The following is a 24308-nucleotide window of genomic DNA, read 5'->3' as shown; positions in this document are numbered from 1 at the left end:
TTCACTCATTCCACATTCTGATAGAAATTTCTGGTAATCCTGTTCAAGCTTGCTGTAAGCATGTGACACCTCTTTGAAAGAAGCTTGAGATTGATCATCTGAATCGCTCTGCGAACCAAAATTAATAAATTTCTGTTTAGCAATGCAAAGCTGGTAGTCTTCAACATGAGAGCCATGAATTATATGATCTACAAAAGCAATCAACTTCCATTTGCTTCTGAAATTCCGAAATCAGAAGATAAAATTAACACAAACTAAAAGGTAAAAATTCCTATAACCCAGAACAAAGGAGCAGTATTAAGCTTTTCAGAGAGAATGTTTCTAAAGGCTCTAGATGAGCACCAGTACGCTTCGGGCCATTAACGAGTCCATGAAGCCTAAATATAATCCATAATTTAAAAACATGAAGCCATTAACAAGTCAAAAAACGTTGCACAAGTTAAGTACAATGAGAATTTCCCTCGAACCTTACACTACTGCAGACATGAAACCAGTACCTGATAGCACAATTTGCAATTTGGTTCACCGAAGGGTATCGAATTCATACTCTATTATATAAGGGTCTATGCAAGTTACTTTAATTTATCATAGGGTTGGCAATATGTAGTGGATCTCAAAAGAGAAAAAAAAAACAGATTATGTAATATGTAATTTATTGACAGACTATTATCCGGTCTCATTTTAGAAGTGATAGTGGAAGAATTTTTAAGCTCCATGCATGCAGTGGTTTTCCTAACAAGCAACATTTCAATCTCTAGCATAGAATCTTCTAAAGCAGTAATTTATTATAATGCTAAGATTTAGTCTATCAACTAATCCTCCAACATAGTCACTAGAATGTTGAGATTTTCAACCGCAATATTCCAAATGCTTACATAGGAATGTGGACTTGACTCAGCATCCAAATTATCTGTTTCCCTTATGTCACTCAGGGCAGATTTCCACCGCACGCTTCTACACCCAGGATGTCGTCCCTCTGATTCACTTACAACCTGAGATCTCAACTCTCCAGCAGCTCTAGTGTGAAAGGCAGCAATTATGCATCTAATGCAAAATGCTATAAGTGGAACCAGAACAAGAAAATAACCAGTGGTTTTAGCCTGATAATAAAATGCACAAGCATACTCAGGTCACTAGTATTCATCAACTTGTTAAGAAAAAGTCCTTAGAACATAACTGATAGCAATATAAACCTATCGAAGAAACAAAAAACAAATTATAGTAAGTAGGCTGCAAATTATAAAAGATGTACTTACATGCGGGAAAGAGTGGGAGGATAGTGCAATGAAATTCTTGTGCTCTAGAAGCCCATCCAAGATATTCAAAGAACCTAGAGGATTTTGCAGCAATTTAAAGGCCTGTAACCAATTCATCTCAGTCTGACACTGTTCAGAACAAACGGACTCGCAGATTCATAAGCTAACAACGTCAAAACTCAAAACTATTTGGAACATCTACCACCAAGTTAAAGAAGGTTTACAAATCAACAATTGCTATAAATATATTACATTTTTCGGGAGTGTTCAATACATAGTCACTCGAGCATTTGATAACAGAGAGGCACACAGACACACAGTTAATCATTTGATATCAGAGAGGCACATCAAGAGTTAGGAGTGAAGAGGAGTGGCCCGAGTGGATTAAGAAAAATGCCTCATAGCTCAGTTTCTTAGAGTTAAAGTTTCCATGATGCAGACAACATACTCAAGGCTGACGTTGTAGGCATTTGTTAATAACATCAGAACTGAGATTCATTGCTGAATAGCAATTATGTGTCAAAATTATATATCCCAACTTATATCAGTTATATGTATTTCCCATCTTTATATGTATAATATATATTACCTACTTTATTTGCAGTTCATGTCAATATTATAATAATAGATGATATCACATGAGGATTAAGCATCATTAAACATTAAACAGGTTCAGATCTGAACAGCTCGAAGTTACATCTTTGCAACTTAAACTTAAACTGTAGCACACAACTCGCATTTTTCTATCAGATTACTTGAAAATACATCTTATCCCCCGTTAAAAAATATCATAAACCATACTTAGTAAATTCATAAAAAAAAAAAAATTAAAAAAAAATCAGGAACATATTGTAAATTAGAGCAGCTCCATGACTTGCGCTTCCTTTTTCAGAGGAAGCTGGGAAGGGGAGGAGGGATAAAATGGAAGCTTCAGTAGGGTAAAGATTCTATTGCCTTGAACTCAGGTATCAAAAAAATTGAGGACACGATGAACATAACTCAGTCATACATCATAGAAAAAGTTATACCATAATTATGATAATAAACAGTCATAGTAGCTTTATATGATCCGATAGTCCTGCTCACCACTTGAGAATCTCCTGTAGCAGAAGGAATGTTTATGCGCTGCCCCTTAAAGACAAGGTCAATGTCCAGTATATTCTTATTAGCAGCGGCAATTGCATATATTGAAATCCCATACTGCTTTGAAATTGAAGACAAAGTTTCACCCCTGCCAATCACATTATTTAAGTGAAACAATTATTATCCCAGGTGCTATATTAGTTTAAAAATTTGAAATTGCTTTTCAGTTCTTGACTTTGTTCAAATTGTCAATTTTATGAAGTCATCCAACTTCCAACATATTAATTGGTTTGCCTCAAAATTTTGACATTCTTTCACAAAATTGTTAGCCAATATAACCAAAACATTGAAACCCAACAAAATTTCCAATCTTTCTATGATTTTCAATTCCATTTATTACCAACCAATTCAAATCATATAGCCATACGTTTCACTGCATTTGAAATATATGTATAAAACTAATTAAACAATGACCTTCAAGTTTTTGAGTTATTTGATAAAGTTCTAATATTTTGCAGCCAAAGTAAACTTCAGAAGAATTCAAGTGTGGCATGCATTCTAAAATCTGAAATCATCTACCTATTTCGCTCTACTAGTCAGCAAGATCCATCACCATGATAAAACCCACAAACAGAGAGCATTAATTCTGTACAAAACCCAAAAAAGGGCATGTCTCAAACGCAGCCAAAAACCCAAATTAGACCCTGAAATGGGCATGTTTCAAATGCAAATGAGATTGGTTTGCAGCAAGAGAACAAAATAAAATTCACAATCTTTAGCATTACTCTTTGACAACATGAACGAAGTATTGCTTGGTAGGGTGTTCAACCTTCAACATCTCCTGAATCCGAAACCTCCATTTCTGACAGCACAAAATACACAGATTGACATAAACAAATTTGCCACCGTGTATGGTCAGCGAGAAAAAAAAAAAAACAAAAAAAACAAAAAGAAAAAAAAAAACTTTGAGAAACAAAAGGAAAGAGAGCAATATAGATTGTACCCAAGCAAGGCCTCTAAAGCGCTTGTGAATGGAACTCTTACTGTTAAGGATAGAAAAGCAATGAGATGGGAGGGTTGTTGGAAGGAGTTTTCTCTTCTTTGGCTTAGCTTCACTTCCATCACACAAAGTGATACGAAGAATTTTGTTTTTGTGGTTCTTCAAGTTAAAGCCTATTTCGTTCGCTTGCGTCTATCAACTTTAAATTTAGGGGTAATTATCTTTTTCACCGTTGTCATTTTTTCTCCGACATGAACTGATAATCTTATCGCTCGATTCTATTATACTACAATTTTCTTTAAAAATCTCGTTAAAAAACTTGAAATGACTCATATATCTTAACTTTATATACAAAAATAGCATATAATACCCTTAAAATTATATATATATATATATATGAGTACTAGTTTCAAAAACTATAAATATATTAAAATTAAAAACACTATAATTTAATTTATAAAAAAATAAATTGAATATAAAAAAATAAAAACAGTCAAAAAAAGAATTAAATTAAAAATATATATAAATAAAAAAATCAGTCCATGTGATTGTCCTAAATTAAAAATTCATGTGTGATATAAAATGATAATAATAATAATTCAGAGATTATCGGGGATATGCCAAAATAACAATTTAGTCTCTGTAATCAAATTCTGTCAAAATACTTTATGGATTTCAATAGTGTATTACGTCATAACCAATAGAATGATAATATATGTTATTCTTAATTAACAATAAATAAATAAATTAAAAATATAAAAGTTATTTTTAAAAAAGTGCAGTTAGCCATCCCATTGGGAGGGGTGGCCAATGAGCCACTAGGGTGGCTAGGGGTGGCCCGCCACCACCCCCCAACCCATGGGGATGGCATGATTGCCACCTATGGGGTGGCTCGCGGGCCACCCCCTCCTCTAATGGGGTGGCTATCGGCAGCCACCCTCTATTATTTTATTTTATTTTATTTTTTTAAAAAAAATAATTTATATATTTATATTTTTTGCTTTAATTTTTTATTTGGGAATATTTTTGTCTTTTAATGAGGTTTAAAATCTAAAAGAGAATATTCCGTCCAATTTCACGTGGTTGACTGACGGAATGGAATTTTTGGAAGAAAATGGTAGTCTAATAGGGTCGGACAGTAAGGTTGGCAATCCATGAGGGGAAAATTAACAATGCGTTATAGTTGATAGGGGAAAATGTAATTACCCCTTAAATTAACAACATTTATTTATAGACAGAAATTTCTTCCAAACCAGTCCAAAGGAAATATCCTCCAACCTATTTAAAATAGTGCTAAGTGTCTATAAACATTTAAAATACACATTAAATTATTAACGTCATTAATAGCAGTTTACTAACTTAGATGTGCATTTTAAATTCTTAACGTCACCACTGGAGCAAGGCGAGAAAAAACCCTAGCTCCTTAGGGAGCGCCCCCCTTGCTTGTGCGGGTTTTGTTTCCCGTTCTTCGCCTCTTTAAGGGTTTTCACTGCGCCTTGCTTCCGGTCCCAGCAGCTGTTGAGCCCCCCTTTGGGGGCACCGCCTTTTCCCCATGCTCCGGTCTCCTTGTGGGGTTCAGATTCAGGCCTCAAGCTTGATATTGATTCTCTCAGGCTTGGCCACCACTCCCCCTCTAGTGTTGCTCTTGGTTGTTGGTTTTGTTTTTTGTTTCCTTGTTTTGTTTTTGATTGTCTTGATATTCTGTTTTGTTTTTTCTTGTAGTTTTTGTTCTTTTTTTTATTTACTTGTAATAAGGTCTTGTTCTCTTGTTGATCTGTTGGGTATTTATTGTTAGTCTAGACCCTTGGTTGTGGACAAGAACTATGTCTTGGTCGAGGAGGATGCGTGTTGGCATGGACGTTTTATGCGCATAGGGCCGAGGAATAAGCGCTACCTATGCATTGGATTGTGTCTGCCTGGAGCAGATATATTATTTCATTTGAAGATTAGTCATAGGTAAGCAGAAGTTGAAATCATAGATAGGTCTTAAATGATAGAATGTTATGTATGTGTCTATGAAGTCTTCGGCTATGATTTGCATTATTTGAGCTTTGTGCTCTTGTGATGTAAGAACTCTATGCTCGTAATCATTTTTATTAATGAGATTGGAATGATTTTCCCTTTCAAAAAAAAAAAAAAAAAAAAAATTATAGACACTTAGCACTATTTTAAATGGGTTGAAAGATATTTCCACTGATTTGGATAAAATTTATGTCCTTTATTTATTTTAAATAAATTAGCAACAATTAACTTATGCTAGAAGCAGGCTCATATATATACTCTTTTTATCCTTCAAAATTGATGTGATTTTTAAAATCAAAATTAAGTTTGAAATGGATAATAAAAGAAATATGAGTCTTACTAATTAGCATTACGTACGGGCTTCACAACTAATTACCATGTCATATACCCGATCACACCTAACCCTTATGAACAAACATTAGATTTTTAAGGTGAAGACTTAGAACATCTCCAACAACTTCTTTAAAACCCTCATATTAGTTAAATATAGCTAATATATACGAGACACTTATCACCTCAAACATAATTTATCTTCTCATTATGTAAAAGACTCGTATTGCTAAAGTAATTCTCAACCGATAGAGAATTACAATAGCAAAATGTTCCAATTTTTTTTTTTGATATTTTAGATCTCATCTCTCTCATCTATCTCGAAAATACACGAACATATATCGGCAAGGAGGTGTCGAATTTCACATACATCTCGGAGTTCTAATGAACCCTAATTCAGGTCATTGACAAGCCCCAACGCAAGCGAACGGTAGAGATAGAGGAAAGTGCAATCTAACTTATTTCACCAATTATAAACTGCTATACATGTCAGTTTGTAAAAAGATGAAAGTAAAATCTCAAAGCATAGGAGGACGTGAGAGTTTTTTAAAAGGAATTGGTAAGATCACAACTTCACACGTACTTAATTATTATTCATAGGCTGCCAAATTTATTCTTCACCTAGAATTTCAGTCACCACATAAAAGCAACAGAAAGGCCATTTCTAGCAAAAGGAAAGTTATAGAGGCCATCAACCAGAAACTTATTAATTGGGAGGAGGAGCTCCTCTCATTTTGGCCATAAGAAGCTTAGAAAACTCCACTAGCTTCTGGGTCTCCGGCATAACACCTTTAACAGCAGCATCGGCACAAAAGCTGTCAGCCCATTTCAGCAGCCGAGGAGTGTTGGCTTCGTGGAGCAGCTTCAGGCCATTCATCTTCTCCGTCGCCCTCAGCCACCCCAAGAAGCACCCAAAGGAAATATCGAGGAACCCAATTCGATCTCCACCAAAGAAGCGGCCTTCCCTTTGCTACACTTCCCAAAGGCTTCCTCCAACAGCGCAAGCCCTTCGCCCACTTGCTCCAACAACGCCTTCCTGGCTTCCTCTCCTTGGGCACCCAGAGTGCCCTCTTATAGCCTGAAAAAACTGCATCCATTTGAATTTTCATTGCGAGTGAAAAATTATATATATATATACCAAACTAACAAGAAAAAAGAAAAAGAATATATGACAAACCGCTCAATTTCATCTGCACACTCGTACTCTCACAGTACTCCTAAGAATTATCACTAATCCAGATTAACAATACAAACGTAAAAGTAAAACAAAAACACAATATAATCGCTATTAGCATGCTAAAAATTCAAAAACTTTATTATCTTAATTCTTAAGTTTCAATTTTGATCAAAGATATAATATACACACATAGTATAAATTGAAAAAAGAAAATGAACATAAAAATACAGTTAATACCCAATCACAAGTTTTTGCAGGAAAAAAAAAAAGAAGTAAAAAGAAGAGAAAGAGAAAAAGGGTTAAGAAGAAGATTGCACAATCGCAGTGTTCAGCAAACCTTTTCAACTTTTTGTTATCGTTTACGCTTCATTTTTCTAAAAAAATCAATATCAAAACATTTTTATTTTTTATATTACATCATTTTTTTTACTTTTTATTATATTCAAATAAAAAAATTACTATAAAATAAAATTTTTTCACTTTCTAATATAAAAAGTTTAAAATTTTATATCACATTAATTTATGTGGATTTTGTCAAAAACACAGCCATATCATTGGATGTGGAGCCATGTGAATGATACATGATCGGTATTAGGTAATTAAGGACCTTATAATTAAAGTGTTGATTAAATGATTAAATTTATTATTTTTTATTAACTTAATCTTAATGTTAACACAGAAATAATATAATGTAACAGCAAAATTAGTATCGTTACTTTAAAGTACGTGAAGAATACAATAATGATCACCACGTGATCACATGCATCACCGTCAAATTCATCAACGCTGGTAAATTATGCATGCAACATCGGGACAGGATGAGCTCGAGACCTCGTCAATGTATTGAACAATGAGGAGTGACTCGCAAATGGGGTTGTCGGCGTGGATGAGAACCGGGATTTTCTTGTATACGGGATTGGATTGGAGAAGAAGCTGGCTCTTACACCCAAACTTCTGCTCAACAAACTCATACTCTACAGCTTTGATGTTGAGGGCTATCTGCGCCCTCACGGGCCTCATCACATACAGGCTCGTAGGTGAACCCAGAAGTTTCACTTTATCATCACTTTTCGCCATCATCTTCCAACTCAATCTCACAAACGCATGCAAGATGATTTGGTGAGAGAGAGAGAGAGAGAATTATATATATATATATATGGAAATGGAAATGTGTGTGAATATATGCTAAGTGAGCGTTGAAGGGTAGACAAGAGAGAGGGCACTTTATTGCTTTTGGGTTTTTTATTTTTATTTATTTTCTTTTAAGGCATGAAATTTCGTTGACAACAAAACAGAATTACACCTCACTCTAGCAAAAAGCTAGAAAAACCAAGAACCAACAACACAACCCAAATGACGACATTCAACCAAACCCATCAATCAATCAATCATATTTGCCTAATCCACATAACAAACAGTACAATGATCAGAATTAAACAATGATTGCAACCAAGAATCTGTCAATACAAATATCAAAAGGGCCCCATTCAAGCTTCATTTAAATTAAATTCAACTTTTAAGATGCTATTTTTTATATTACATTAATTATTTATTGTTACTGTTAAATTAAAATATTACTACAAAATATATATTTTTTTTTTACTTTTTCATACGAAGCTTTCTTACTTTTTACCATATTTCTCCTCAAGCTCCTGCCATAGTCTCTTGTTATAACCCATTATAAGCTCCTGCCAAAATGTTATAACCCATTTTGAATAGCAAGCCAAAAGGATAAACGAATGGCCAATGCAAGCTAAACCAGCCTCCACCACTCAACATTAAGCCTTCTACTAATTGGAATTTCTTAATTCCCAAGTATCATTAATTACTAGCATAACACTTCTGTTTTTAAGGCACCCACATATATAGCTTTATCTTTATCATCTATTTTCGCTAAACAAAGCTACTTTGGATATTGACAAGAGCCTCGGACCTAGCAGGGGCCAATTCCAATCTTTAACTGTAGATAATTCAGCATCCAGCCTACTGCCTAAGTCATATACCACCCTATATCCATATTTCTCCACCAATGCACCATCCAGAAGCCAACTATCTGACCAAAGATGAATTTGAGAGCCATCCCCAGCCTTAAACCTCACAAACTTCTTAGCAACCACTCTTAATACTAAGTTTTACCTATAGCCCTAACTAAAAAATTAGATACTCATAATCATGAAAGTAAATTTCACAATCAAAGTATTAAACATTAAACACAAAGGAATTAAAAAAAAAAAAAAATGTTAACTCTAATATTGGCCATCAGAGAGTAGCTGAAAATGAGACCTCCCTCCTCCACATTTAAATGCATGTCTGCTCCTTTTAAAGAGAAAAATCACCCATTTCCTTGGCCCACGCAAGCTTTTCAGTCATTCTGCAGCATCTGTAGTGGCAGCTGCTCCCCCGGCCCTCTTTACAGACAAAAACTGGGCGTACGTACTTTCTCTTCATTAGCAGTCATTCTTCAAACAAATCAATTGTCATTCATTGTTCACGTGTAGGTGCTTTGTGTTGGGTTTTTTTTTTTTCTTGCAAACATTACTCTTTGACAGCAAGAAACAACGTGATTGGCAAGGTGTTTAACGTTTGGCATGCATCTCCTGATCAATCCGAAATTAACCTCCATTTCTGACAGCACAAAATACATATATAGCGTGTAAACAAGTCTCAACTAGAAAGTAGAAAGATTGCACAAAACAAGAACAAGAAACTGTGAGGAAAAAGAACAAAAAAAAGGCGGTCGTTAAAGTCAAAGAGCATGTCGAACAAACGATGACTAAACCACGTCCAGTAAAGGAAGCCCAATTGGTCCCGGCGGGGCTCGAACCCGCGACCTTCGGCTCATAAGACCAACGCTCTAACCAACTGAGCTACGGGACCAGTTGTTGTGGAAGATTGAAAATATTTATCTATATTAATTTGTTTTATCTTCTCAAGTCTTCTATCACCATTACTTTCATTTTACAAAATTGCAAATCCACGGATTATAACCTAGTCTTTGTGTATGTGCACTTGGATCTGTATTTTTATACAGAATAACTCATGTGGCATACTTTTACAAAAAAATAAAAATAAAAATAAACTGATGCGGCATAGGTTGAATGACCATTTTAAAAAAAATAAAATCTATTATTTTCATTCGGCTCACTATTATTTTCATTCGGCTCATGTTGCATTATGGTATTGATGTAGATCGGCAAGCCTTGTCTACAAGCTCATCTGCAGCCCGTTCGGATGGGTTTAAACTCAAGAGCCTCGTCTGAAGTTCTCGTCCGGACGTCTATGTTATTTTCGTGTTTTTATGTTTTATATATGTGGCCGTTCAGACGGGCTTAAGTTCCGTCCGGACAAGCACCGTAGAGTTTCAATTCAATTTAGTTTTGTACTTTTATTAGGTTTATGGTATGGGGACCTATAAATACATATTTTATAGACCCTAGAATGCAGTTGTTGTTTATAATTGAGTTTGTTTAATAAGAATTACTCAGAGTTGAGTTTCTTCATATTTTCCTTCAAAACCTATAAAATATCTAGCACTTTAAAGAAGATTTTTTAGACCCTTTTATCGAATCAAGATCTTGAAATTTCTATATGTTCTTTATTGTTGTTATTTGCTGCAGCCCATTAAATCACGTTGATCAGGTATTAAGTAAGTAATAAAATAACAATGAAGTGTAACAGTACTATATATATATAAATGTTATGGCTACTAACTCTTTTACTAACAGAGATGCTTATTAAACTGATGTGTAGCTTATTTATTGGTACTCATTATATTTCTCTTAATTAATTATTTTGTTTTTATCCAATGAATAAGTTACACATCAGTTTAGTAAGCATATATTAACAAAAGAGTTAGTACCCATAGCATTTCTATATATTTATATGAGTAATGCTAAATTTTATTCCTATATATGTTCCTTCTTGTATCCCTCCAAAATTGGTGTTGTTAGAACAGTTTTCAAACGGAATGAACTGCGCATTCTTCAATGCTTTCTTGATTTCTGTTCTTAAATCTTTGATGCAATCCACGTCTTCACAATCTTTGCAAAACAACTACCCGTTAAGAGAACTCGCCGGGGGTATCGGTAGGTCCCTCTTTGATGCCTAAGTTAGTATCTGTAATGCATTGTAATTGCGTATAGGGTTTATACCTCTAATAAGAGAGATAGAGTCATACATGGAATAGATCTTCTACTTGGATTTGGACTAGGAATCTTCATAGGATTTGGATTCTGATTTCTATCCCAATTCAGCTTGGAGTAGGATCCTAATCCAGATTTCATGGAATAAGATTAAAACCCGGAAATTCAGGGATTGAAACCCAACTACACCCTTCCATAAATATCTTGGACATCTTCTGTGATGAGACTAATCAAAGTATTCCCGAGACTTACTTGTCTGAAGCCTTTAACGTGTGTAACGTGTGAAGGTGGATTTGGGTCCTTGCAGGTAGCACCTATTCCCAGGACTTACTCCGCTTCGCTATTCGCCATACCTTCCTGGGACTAGCCTGCCCCAGGAGCAACCTTGTTTGGGCTTCTATCTCTGGGGTTAGGCCCATCTCGGTTTGGAGTCTGCAATCAATCATGAGCTAGTTCTAGCCTTGAGGCTCACGATTCTTCTGATGGGCTGGTGTGAGTGGGATTATTCCCAACATATGTAATTTTTAAAATTGTCATTGAATTAAAATTTATTAATAATCTATCACAAATTTATTGGTAATTTTAAAGCCACATGAAGCCAGAGGGATGATATTTTAAAAAATACCTATGATTTGTACCGATCAAAAAAATAAAAAACCTATGATTTGCGATAGATTGTATATTCCTTTGGATAATCTATCACAAATTTATTGGTAATTCATTTAGCATTATATATATATATATATATATATATATATATATAAAACCTTTTATTTTCTTTTATTTTTATACTATATATTTTAGGGTACTTAGTTATGATATTTGCAATAGAGTAATGATAGGTACCCATGTAAAATCCAGGATTCATTGTATATCTAAAGAGAAATGCTTTTTTGCATTAGGGTGTTCATCTCTGCTGAATTGTTATGTTTCATTCACCTTTAATTAAAAAGGAAAAAAAAAAAGGTGGATAGAGTATGTCAACTCAGTGGAGATGCATGGGAGATGAACTCTAAAAAAAAATAAAAAAATTTCTCTTTTGCCAATATGTTTTTGTTTTCCTAGGTAATTTTTTTTTTTTAAAAAAAAAAAAAAAAATTGAGCTCGTATTTGCCATATAAACAAGAATAAAAATTTGATGAATAGGACATGGTATGAGGAATTTCCTGATAGTATTCAAGAAACTGTTTTGCTGGAGCAAATTGTTCCAGCTCTTTGATTTCCTAATGAGAAGCATATCACTATTATCACCAAAAAAAAAAAAAAAAAGTAAAAAAGTTTAAAATTGATAGTGTAAAGTGTAAACCGAGGAAAAATCTGTTTTGGTACTTGCTCAAATTTTGTCAACTTTAACATTTAACATTTAAATACAGACATGTTATTCTTCTCTTGTTCATCTCTCACTTATCTCTTTTTCAAATTCATTATCTAGATTGTGACATGACTGTTAAAATTACTATTAGATTATAAATATTTCCAAATCCAATCGTAATTTTCAAAGTCACCATTAGTGACAAAAGGTAGTCCAAAGTGGATCCGAATTCCCTAAAATTCTTAAATCTCGCGTCCATTATATTTAAAGGTTAAAACAAATGCCACATTTTATGGAAAATGATTCTCTCAATTTCAAAATTTTTCAATTTTATTTTATTTTATTTTATTTATTTATTTATTTATTTTTTTCATTTAGTGCATTTTGAAGGGTATTACATTTAATGCACTACCATCATTAAAACTTTTGGACAACACTATCCTTCAAAATACATTAAATTGAGAAAATAGAGAGATTTTGAAATGGAGATGATCCATTTTCCACATTTTATAGTCTTATTAAGGAAAAAAATAATTCATGCATAAATGATCTTATTTGGTTTTAGAAGTAATTTATTTATTTTGTTTCTCTTAAAACAAAAAATGGATAATAACATTATGTAATTTAATTAATGGTTAAGATTAAATCTCAAAGTTGACTTAATTTTAGAAGATTTTAATAAGAGAGAGAAAATAAAGAAAAATTTTGAGAGATTTAATTTTGACCATTGATTAAACTACAACATATACAATATTATTAAATAACAGCTTTAATAACAGCATGTAAGTCAGATTCCAATAATAATTGGAACAGATATGAAGCATTAATTGCTATTGTCATAGTTAATACGTAGCTATCATTAGATAGCTGTGACTCCATAATTAGTCGCTTAGACGCATATATATATATATATATATAGTACTATGCTCTCATCCATATATCTACACAGCATTCCACAAATACGTGTATAAAGAAATAAGAGAGAGAGAAAGAAATTAAGACGATGAAGAAGGCAGTGTTTCTCGTGGTACTTGTTCTTCTGTCAAGCCTGCTCACCTTTTCCCAAGGACAAGGTACTTAAAGCTATATATATCTTTATATCTTTGTCCAGTCTCTGTTTCTCTATTTCTCTATTTATTTATTATTTATATTTTTATTACTTCTAATTAAAAGGATAAACCCATTTCAATGATTTGCAAAAACTAATTACGTGCATATATATATATATATATATATATATATATATATATATATAGGGAAAATCAAATTTTGCCCTGGACAGTTGACTGCGCCGGGCAAGTGCGGAGCCCGTGGCGGATTTGAGTGCGCCCTTGAATTCTTGAATCAGAAAGGAGCGAGATCAATGGCCCAGCATTGCACATGCCAAGCTGCTTCAAAGCCTAATACTCGCCTTTGCAAATGCCTCGTCGTTTGCCAGGAATAAAACACCACTATTATAAACTAATTGGCCTCTTTAATTAATTTGGTGGTCAAATGTTACTTATTAATATTAATATTACAATATTGTTGTCCCCAACCCCATGCCTAGCTAAATGGGTCCATCATGATCTTGTTTAACTGGGTACGGTTGAATGTTATTGTTGTAATAAAATGCATATGCTATTTTCATGCAAGTGATTTATTTGACTCATTGATTAGCTCATGAATATGAAAAGAGCTAGCACAATATATATGGATTTGGTCTTTGGTTATTCAATGATCGAAAGCAACATAATCACTATTCCATTTCAATATTCAAGCAAGGCTATCATAAATCGGTTCAAGCATAAAAAGTCTTTAGGGACTTTTATATGAATGGAGAAAAAGTTGTAAGCATTTGACATCCTTTAATGCCCTCCAATTATATATATATATAACATTAAAGCTTGAGTAATGCTATTTACACTACACTAATATCTCACTATTTGCGGACATATATAACACCGTCAATTTGTCATTGGATCAACCATTGTAAAAACGTTGTTTTAGCAAGATAACAGTGAAATATTAGTGTAGTATATAACATTATTCTTGTAGTTATCATGACTACTATCACTTAAGTGTCAGATCCGCCATTCATAGATTTACGGCTCTCAGAATCATAATGATTGAGATGTTGAAGAAAATTATGATGAGAAAGAAAATTATGGGCTATAAAATAGTATTTGCAACGATAGCTGTTGATACTCTGTCGCAAAGAGAACATTAACTACAACAAAAATTGCCGTCGCTGACTCGCCAATATCAATATTTTGCGACGAGTTTTGTTATGACTAATACTACCTGAGTTTCATCGCTAAAAATAACTACAAATGAGCAAAAATTGTCGCTAACACTATATTCTATAGCCCATAAACTCTCCTATTAGCGACTACAGAAGTGGTGGTTAGTGCGAATCCTTCTTTAACTGAAAACCATGGGCTTGTAATCCATTCCTTCACCCAATCATATATCATATATATATATATATAAAAGATCGAGAATAATCTTTCTTTAGAGTGGCCTTGAATTGCGTGGTGTGAACTCTCATAATTTTTAGTGAGTGAAGTGGTTTTTAATGTGTTTGATAGACTCAACCTGCTTTTCATTATTTTGAGATTTTATTTCAATTGTTTCCTTATATATATATATATGGATTGCATTAAGTGATGAAATTTAATGTAGGCTAATTATAGTCTCAAAAGTTACTTCTCTGCAAAACTATAGGGAGACAAAATTAAAAAATTTAAAACATAGTACATCAACAACCCATCAACCCGTAGTCGGCCTTATAGGTGTTGCATGCGTTAATTCAAAAAAATTTCTATTAATTCTTAAGCATATATACAAAGTAATGCTAGACGTCATCTCTGTGTCAATCTTGTGTCACTCTAAAAATGATGTGGCTCTTAAAATCACTATTGAGCTTATGATGATCAATCATTACTAGATTTTGATTGAATGCTAATTTTAAAAGCCACCTCATTTTTTGAGTGACACAAGAGGGATATATATATATATATATAGAGAGAGAGAGAGAGAGAGAGAGAGAATTACATATCATAAAAAGGTTCATATCACATCATAACTGAACCGGTTTTTTGTTATTCCGAGATTTTATTTCAAAAATTTCCTTATATGAATTTCATTAAGTGACTATCTAGATTTAATGAAGATAATTATGGTCTCACAATATTATACTTCTCTCCAAAACTATAGGGAGATAAAATCGAAAATTTAAAAACATAGTACATTAACTACAGATAATCGGCCACGTAGGTATTGCATGAATTAATTCTAAAAAATTTATTTTCTTGTGCATATGTACATCATTAAGAGTTCATATCACATTACAACCCTCAGATTTTCCACCTAAACACATTATTGTGACAAATATGATACAAAATTCAAAAACTCTCTAGAATATTGTTGGCAACACGCCTAATGCTAGAATGGCCTCCAATATATATATATATATATATATATTTTTTTTAATTTTATTTTATTTTTCTAATTCCACAATATTTCAAAACCCTAAGACATAAAGGGAGAAAAGACAAAACCCTATACACTATTTTCTCACCTAGCCGTACGTCCACCACTAGCCCCCTCTCTTTTCTTATTAATTCCTAACAAAACAAGCATAAACAATCTTTGAGGTTATTCTAATCTAGCTCTTGATTGTGTAACTTTCCGACTTAAACCTCCAAACACCTTAGCATTAATGCCCTTTAAAATTCTTCTTATTGCTTTAAGTTTGGCATATAATCTGAACATAGGTACTTCTTCCACGTTTAATTTGTCCGCCAACCCTTATCCACTTAGTGTCAAGAAATTATCATGCTCTGCCCAAAAATTTAAAAAATTGAAAACTTCATAAAACTCCTATGAACTTCCACTTGTTTTGATACAACCCCTCAAATATTAAAAATTTTCAATTAAGGGTATCTAACTTTTAATTTATTTTAATTACCCCATTCCATTAAGGATTTTTCGTTAATTTTTGTCTAAATTCCCAAAATACTCATTTTATAAAGTATTAAAAATCATTGCAAAGATGTTGCAAAAATATATTGCTAAGATTTTTTATTTTTTTTAATAAAGACACAAATGTCTGAATCTTTACGATTTTTTATTTTATTTTTTTCTAATAAAAAATGGGTATCTTTGGATTTTTGACAATATTTAACGAAAAATTCTAATAAAATGAGGTAATTGAAAGAAATTAAAAGCTCGATACTCTCAAATGAAAGTTTTTGAACTTCGAGAGTACTTTCAAAATGCGTTGAAGTTAATGAGAAATTTTGTCAAGTTTTCTATTAAAAAAATTGAAAGGTTTTGGACCGAAGCTTTGAACTCTCCCTACAGAAATTACAGCTAAATCCCTCCCATAAAACCCGACCCACTATTGTTGCCCATATTTCTCCATTATTCTTCGTTATCCATAACTCGATCAAGCTTCCCTAGCCACAAACGTACTCTTCACCTACCATTTTGATGTTCCATGTGAAAAAAAAAAAAAAAAAAACACCCGAGAAAGATAAATCATGCATGTAGCTCCTCCAACTGATTAGTCCAATCAACAAATTCTGTATCATAATAATTCATCATGCCATTCCCCCACTTTTCTTGAACATTTCCAACCACATTGAAGTCCCCAACGTACATATCTAATCTAATTAATAAATTGCCTAGTGTCCCTAAAGCATGTGATCAGTCACATGCTTCTTATTAATGTTATTAATAAAAAAAAGTGATTAAAAATAAACACTATTAAAAAAAATGCATTTTTCACGATTGCAATATTATAGAATAATTATATCCTATCTTTTTTTTTTTTTTTTTTTTGACATGTCCACACAAGGGAAGGGGGAGGGAGATTCGAACTAGTGACTTCCACTTTTGAGTTAATCATTGTAAAAACATCATTTTAGTGAGATAACAATAGAATATTAATATGATATATAGCAATACTCTTGTAGTTATATCATGATATGGTGATCCGCCATTCATTATTCATAGATTCACAACATTGAGATGTAATTATATATGAAGACAAAAGTTTAATAGCAGAGGATATATTATTTATGCCATCACTCCTAGCATGCAGCTCGAGCCCAAAGGATATATAACTCATCCATTAATGAAATAAAGTTTGCAAAATGGAAAGGCCAGCTTAGAATCACCCGATTCCAAAGCACAACTCCATGAAAAATAACTCAAAAAGCAAGTGCACTTCACTTTATCCTATCATATATCTTAGTGTAAAGGTGTCCTATATGCTAGAAAGGATGTTGTAGCCTTGAAGATCACGAGAAGTCTCTTCTCACCACCGCTAGCTGCTGCAAATTGTAAAAATAAGTGACACATGAGATCCACAACTAAAAGTTTCTTGCCACTAATTAACTCTCACGGGCCCTCACTCCGTTTGTTCAAAGCCTTGAGATCGAAAGTGGTAGTATAAATGATGCAGCTGCGTGCATGGGTGCTTTCAGAATATTCAAGGGTACTGCTTAAAAATGAAGGGTTTATGGGAGTTGGTTTTGTCTTTTAGTTTGGTTTTTCTGTGGTTAACTGCTAAAGCTTGCTCGCAGCCACAGCAGCAGCGCCAGGTGCCTTGTTTCTTCATCTTCGGTGACTCATTGGTCGATAATGGAAATAACAATGGGATCCTTACGCTTGCTAGGGCTAATTACAGGCCCTATGGAATTGATTTTCCACTGGGTTCCACTGGCCGCTTTACTAACGGTCAAACTTACGTAGATGCTTTAGGTAAGATTATCCTTTGGCATTTGCAATTAATTATTGGATTTCTCTTTATCATATATCTTACCTTATTACTTTATGTGCCCAATAAATTCGAAATCCAGAATTCAATTCAAATCATATGTAGGGAGGTGCGTTCTTAAAAACGCACGATTTTAAATATCAAACTACAATTTTAAAAGTCAAATCGCAATTTCACAAAACGTTTAGCTATAATTTTAAAATTCATGACATAGTTGTCACACATTAATTCTCTTTTTTCTTATTCTATCTTTGATATACATTAATGTTGCCCTTCAAGTTGGTATGTGAGAGCATGATCTGTGGTGCAATAGCTACCCCTACCCTATCACATTGTAATAGATCAGCAAGGCATGTGAGAGGATGGGTGGGACTCACCTGCTCGGTCAAATAGCAAGAACATGCTCGGATTGTCCAAACACTTGTCCAAGTAGATGAAGCCTGCTCATGCTCTCACACAGAGCTACCTTGTAGCATTGGTCGTTGTATTTGACTATAAATAAGTTTAATCATTGTATATTGTTATTGTATTACTCTTTTCTATATTTTAGCTTTCTCTCTTATTAAAGTAGACAAAAAAAAAAAAAAAAAAAAGCTGGTATTTCGAAATGACTTTAGAGTAATGCTACTTTGTACATTGGATTTTAAAATTAGATTTACACTGGCTAATGTAGTGCATGTGTTTTATGTAGCCAATTTTCATATTAGTCATTTAAAAAAATAAAAGTGCTGACCATTAAAAATATGTCACATCAACCGGTGTAAAGTTGATATAAAAATTTAGTGTGCATGAAGAGTACGTACATAGTATTACTCATGATCAATTGACGTAATTAGGTTTATAGAATGCGATGTATGTTTAAATCAACTGGGGAACTTAATTATTCCTCTTTGTTCATTAATTTTGAAAATATATGCAGCTCAACTTCTAGGATTTCCAACTTATATTCCACCCTATGCAAGGACTCGGGGCGCTGCACTGCTGAGGGGAGTGAATTATGCATCAGGAGCAGCTGGCATCCGAGATGAAACAGGAAATAACCTGGTATATATATATATATCCTTAATTTACTCCCTAAATAATAAATTATATATATGATGGATATATAATCAATTTCTTACGTGATTTGAGTGTGTTTGATCATTCATATATAGGGCGATCATATGTCGATGAACCAACAGGTAGCCAGCTTTGGGGATACAGTGCAACAGATGAGAAGATTCTTCAGAGGAGACATCAATGCACTGAATAGCTATCTAAGCAAGTGCATCTTATATTCTGGGATGGGAAGTAATGATTATCTTAACAACTATTTTATGCCTGACTTCTATTCTAGTAGCTCCGATTACACTCCTAAAGCCTATGCTGCTCTTCTTCTTCAGGACTACTCCCGCCAGCTTACTGTAAGTTGCTTTTTTTTTTTTTTTTGTTAAGCAAATAAGATTAGGGTACAAAGAATCAAAAAATCGAAAAAGGGTTGGGTTCCCCAACAACAAACCCAAAACAGCAATACAATGCAGAAAATACAAACAAATAGAAAATTGGTCAACAAATGGCCCGGTCCTCTGGATCTTGGTCAATCAACAGACCAAGAAATTGCACCATCAAAGTGGTGTTTAAAGCAAGCCAAAGAGCTGACCAACTTTAAAACAACAACACCCTCTGAAAGAAGGCTGTTAAAGGAAAGATACTGAATTCCCATCTAAATCCATTAAAAGGGAGTAACAATCTCTGGTTGATGAAACAATCTTCACAAAAAGATGAAACTAGAGTAGCTAAGGGAGATTAAAACCTACAAAAAAACAACATAACAGAACAAAAATAAATACAAGATAGAAAACAAAGCAAAATACAAGAAAGTAAGCAAAAAACCCTCAAAAGCAGTGGCAAAGGAGGAGCTAGCTTCTGGGCTAGTGTGTGTATGCCATTGATCGATCACGGGCGCATGATGAACACACGCCAGTAATGGAGACCGGAGGACCAAAATGGAAATGGAGTTGTCTCAAAGCCAATTTCTACAGTTTTTTTTTTTTTTTTGTTATTTATGCAATTATTACACACATAGGTCGTTGTTAATTATGACATTCATGATGATTACTACCGTCAAAACAAGGCATATGGACCAAAAGGGAGCCGGTTCTTATTAAAGAAGGGGTAAAATTGTCCAAAAAGTGTTTTTTTTTTTTTTTTTTTTTTGTGACAATTCTACTCCTATATTAAAGAGAACTGGTTTCCCTCTGGTCCATTTGGACTGGAGTCTCGAGAGGATACCAGTCCCAAAACAAGAGGTTCAAATAGATGTTTTCTAGCAGACTATATATATTTCCTATCTCTCTCACTTGCTTTAATTAAAGGAATTTCGTTTTTGTTCTTTCTTGTTCGATCAGCAATTATATACAGTGGGAGCACGCAAGGTGATTGTAAGTGCAGTCGGCCAAATTGGTTGCATTCCATACCAGCTCGCGAGATTTCGCGGAAACAACACCCGCTGCAACGAAAAAATCAACACGGCAATCTCTATGTTCAACTCGGGGCTCCGGAATCTTGTTGACCGTTTCAACAGAGGACTCTTGCCTGGAGCAAAGTTTGTGTACCTCGACTCCTACAAGAGCACCGGCGATCTTTACCTAAACGGAACAAATTACGGTATATACGTAAATTTCAAATTTGTATGGAAATGATATTGTTTTCGATAGGGCTGGGTATCGGTCGGTTAAGACCGGTTAATGGACTTATCGGTCGGTTAACCGATAAGTTATCGGTTAACCAAATCTTAACCGATTACCGACCGATAAGAAGTCTTAACCGAAAATTATCGGTCAAATCGGTAATCGGTTAACCGGTCGGTTAATCGGTCGGTTAAACCGGTTTGGGCTTTTGTGGGCTTTTTTACTGATTGCTCATTGGGCCAAAAATTAATTTGAGAATTGCTAGATTAAGTTTTGTGGGCTTTTTATTAGGCTTTTTTTTTTTTTTTTTTAGTTTATATTAATATAATAAACTCTTTCTCTTACTGGGAGCATCATCTGAGATTGCTCCATGAGCAGAAATGCAAAATCGTTTCTACTGTTCTAGCTTCTGGAAGCCCATTTCGTTCCAATGAACAAAATATGTCAACCAAAAAATCAAGCTTTATCTGATTCAAAATGGCAAAATTGAAATTCTTCATTGGAAGGAAATTCGACGTCATTTTGGTTTTAACTTTTAATAATAAATATAAAATTTTAAAAAATTAAAAATTAAAATAACTTATCGGTCATATCGGTCATATCGGTTAACCGATAAAAAAATTTTAACCGACCGATTACCGACCGATAAGCTTATCGGTATAAAATTTTTAACCGATTACCGACCGATAACTATCGGTTACGATTAATATCGGTTCGGTTAAAGTCGGTAATCGGTAATCGGTTAATCTGCCCACCCCTAGTTTTCGAAATTTAATATGGTTTTTGAAATTTGGAAATATATATGATTGATACATGCAGGATTTGAAGTGATAGACAAGGGATGCTGTGGGGTGGGGAAGAACAACGGGCAAATTACTTGCCTTCCTCTTCAGCAGCCATGCGAGGATCGAAGAAAGTATTTGTTCTGGGATGCTTTTCATCCCACGGAGGCGGCCAATATCTTGTTTGCCAGGAGTTCATTCAGTTCGCAAACACAGTCGTATACGTATCCAATTAATATACAACAATTGGCAATGCTCTAGAACATTTGAATTTCATCTTCATTACTATGCTCATTTAATCTGTATTATTAATTAGTGCTGGTGGATTCTTTATGCTTTTTCATTTTCTGCTTTCCTTTTGTAGTATGAAATAAAGTCAAGTAATTAAAACCTTGCTGGCTCTCATTAATGGAGTATTGTTCAATGAGTACCATTTATTTCAAAAGTTTAAATTGAAGTATGTAAATTTAATCAATACTTTAACACTTCACATCGCGCACACCTTATGCCCTATTTGTGGACTCGAAGATGAGACGGTAGTGCATATCCTATGGACTTGCCATCATCGAATGATGTGTGGGGAGGTGGGCCGATGAAATTGCAAAAATGTGGTGGCGTGGGGAGCAGTTTCCCATAAATGTTTGAGTCAATTAGGGACAAATGTGACACAAGGGAAATTGAACTGTTCATTGTCATGGCAAAGAAAATCTGGTTGAGGAGGAATTCAGTAATACATGAAAATATATTTCTTCATCCGACCAGATTAGTAAAGGAAGCTTAGACTTTGTTGGAAGAATTTCAAAGAGTGAATAACAAGATCCAATGTGAGGAAACTAATGACAGTGAACTAGCAGCCGTAGTATGGAAACCCCCACCAAGCAACATAATCAAGATAATTAAATTGGGATGCCGAACTGAATCTGAAGGAAGGACATGTGGGGTTGGGCATTATAGCTCTGAGATTCAACTGATAACTTTATTGCTGCGTGAAGTTTGTCTCTTGCTATTCAAACTGAACCAACTTTGGCTGAAGCTTTAGCAGCGGTGTATGCTATTATGTTCTGCAAGGAATTGGGTTTTGATAATATCATCTTTGAGGGTAACTCCATGCAAGTTATCAAGGTGAGGAAACTAATGACAATGAACTAGCAGCCGTAGTATGGAAACCCCCACCAAGCAACATAATCAAGATAAATTGGGATGCCGAACTGAATCTGAAGGAAGGACATGTGGGGTTGGGCATTATAGCTCGAGATTCAACTGATAACTTTATTGCTGTGTGAAGTTTGTCTCTTGCTATTCAAACTGAACCAACTTCGGCTGAAGCTTTAGTAGCGGTGTATGCTATTTTGTTCTGCAATGAATTGGGTTTTGATAATATCATCTTTGAGGGTAACTCCATGCAAGTTATCAAGGCTATTGCTTTAGAGGGGCCATGTCTTAGTAGTTATGGTCAATTTATCGAATGTATCCAAAGAGAGCTACGTGGTTTGAAAAACACCAGTTTTATGCATGTAATGAGGGACACCAATAATGCTGCGCATAAGCTAGCAAAATTGGCTACCACCCATGTTACTATGTCTACTTGGTTGGAGGATGTCCCACCAAGTGTAGGTAATATTGTACAGAGGGAGCATTCCTTCCTGCTTGTGTGATCTTTTAACGGATCTTTTGAGATAATGAATATTCATAATATTCCTTAAAATAAAATAAAATAAATATAAATGGAATCGAGGTGAATGATGGAGACATGATTTAAACTTAGGACATTTGTCTCTATTATAATATTAAATCACTATTTTTCTCAAAAGCATAAGCTGATAAATATTAGGTAAATTGAATCATTTAATCAAATACTTAAATAGTCTCCATCACTTGTAGATTCAAACTCCCTTTAAATAGATAAGGTTCAGCACGTAAAATATTTAATTGAAATGAGAGGGTTTGAACTTAATATTTTTACTTTGATATAATGTTAAATCAACACTTATTTCAATTTTTTTCAAAAAAATCAACACTTATTTCAAAAGCTTAAACTGATAGATCTAATTGAATTTAACCGTGATGACCTTGTTGTCTATAAATTTCAGAGTCATAGATGTTGATTTCGTGCCTAGATAATGATAATTGGGCTTGTTTACTATATACTTTTTATGTCAAATTGCAACTGAAAAAACAAAAAACACATGATTCTAAAAGCATTACTAAACGAGTAAAAAAATTCTTGAATGTACATCCCAAACATTTTGTGTTCAACGTACATCCTGGCATTAAGTGAGTTATATATTAGACCATATATGTGGGCCTAATTAATAATATATGTGGAATTTGAGTTGATTAAATCAGTACGTAACAGTAATTAACAACTTTTTCCACGTATTAATTCCCTAAATTGACTAGCTAGGTTCATCTAATTAACCAAAACAAAATGATTATGATGTGGCTAAAGTACAGCAAATAATACTGTAAAATCCAAATCAAAGTAGCTGGAATTTCATAGCAGTAATTAAGCCCACACATACACTGTTCTTTGATTTGTTTTAAACGTACATATATATAGTTCTACTACACACAGCGCTAAAATGGACCGACGAAAATGGGAAACTATATAGACGCATTTATGATTAAGAATTGCATACATGATCTAGTAGTAGTTGCAATCTTTTCAAACGCACGCTAATTAATCTCAATAGCTAGATTTGCAAGCTGCTCTATATTCATCGGAGAAATAAAGCTCTGGTCTCCACTAAATGCCTTCCTCGCCATTA

At 33.9% G+C, this 24308-nt stretch overlaps 2 protein-coding genes, 1 non-coding gene and 1 pseudogene across 3 annotated transcripts in view; 1 reads left to right on the top strand and 3 right to left on the bottom strand.

Moving 5' to 3' along the window:
- LOC132182038 (uncharacterized) overlaps positions 1-3487 on the bottom strand; it is a 3874-nt gene extending 387 nt beyond the window's left edge. Inside the window, exons 1-6 of the mRNA XM_059595247.1 lie at positions 3343-3487; positions 3125-3201; positions 2343-2487; positions 1257-1358; positions 876-1100; positions 6-108 (exon numbers count right to left, since the gene is read on the bottom strand). Of these exons, the coding sequence (XP_059451230.1) occupies positions 6-108; positions 876-1100; positions 1257-1358; positions 2343-2487; positions 3125-3177 (628 nt within the window). The 5' untranslated portion in view covers positions 3178-3201; positions 3343-3487. The remainder of the gene's footprint in view (positions 1-5; positions 109-875; positions 1101-1256; positions 1359-2342; positions 2488-3124; positions 3202-3342) is intronic.
- A 2910-nt stretch (positions 3488-6397) lies between these two features.
- LOC132182037 (glutathione S-transferase U17-like) lies at positions 6398-7945 on the bottom strand (annotated as a pseudogene).
- Positions 7946-9671: 1726 nt separating this feature from the next.
- On the bottom strand, positions 9672-9745 carry TRNAI-UAU (transfer RNA isoleucine (anticodon UAU)). The gene has a single exon. It is a non-coding gene; the product is annotated as a tRNA-Ile (tRNA).
- Positions 9746-17820: 8075 nt separating this feature from the next.
- Positions 17821-21897, top strand: LOC132182693 (GDSL esterase/lipase At1g33811). Its single transcript, XM_059596008.1, has 5 exons — positions 17821-18073; positions 19009-19133; positions 19244-19492; positions 20477-20735; positions 21578-21897. Exons 1-5 carry the CDS (start codon positions 17821-17823, stop codon positions 21799-21801), a joined length of 1110 nt encoding a protein of 369 aa, XP_059451991.1. The 3' UTR covers positions 21802-21897.
- Positions 21898-24308: the final 2411 nt, after the last annotated feature.

Source organism: Corylus avellana, chromosome ca5 (genome assembly GCF_901000735.1).
Source record: "Corylus avellana chromosome ca5, CavTom2PMs-1.0".
Lineage (NCBI taxonomy): Eukaryota > Viridiplantae > Streptophyta > Magnoliopsida > Fagales > Betulaceae > Corylus > Corylus avellana.
The sequence above is the reverse complement of the archived record's forward strand: the minus strand, read 5'-3'. Positions and strand labels throughout refer to the sequence as shown.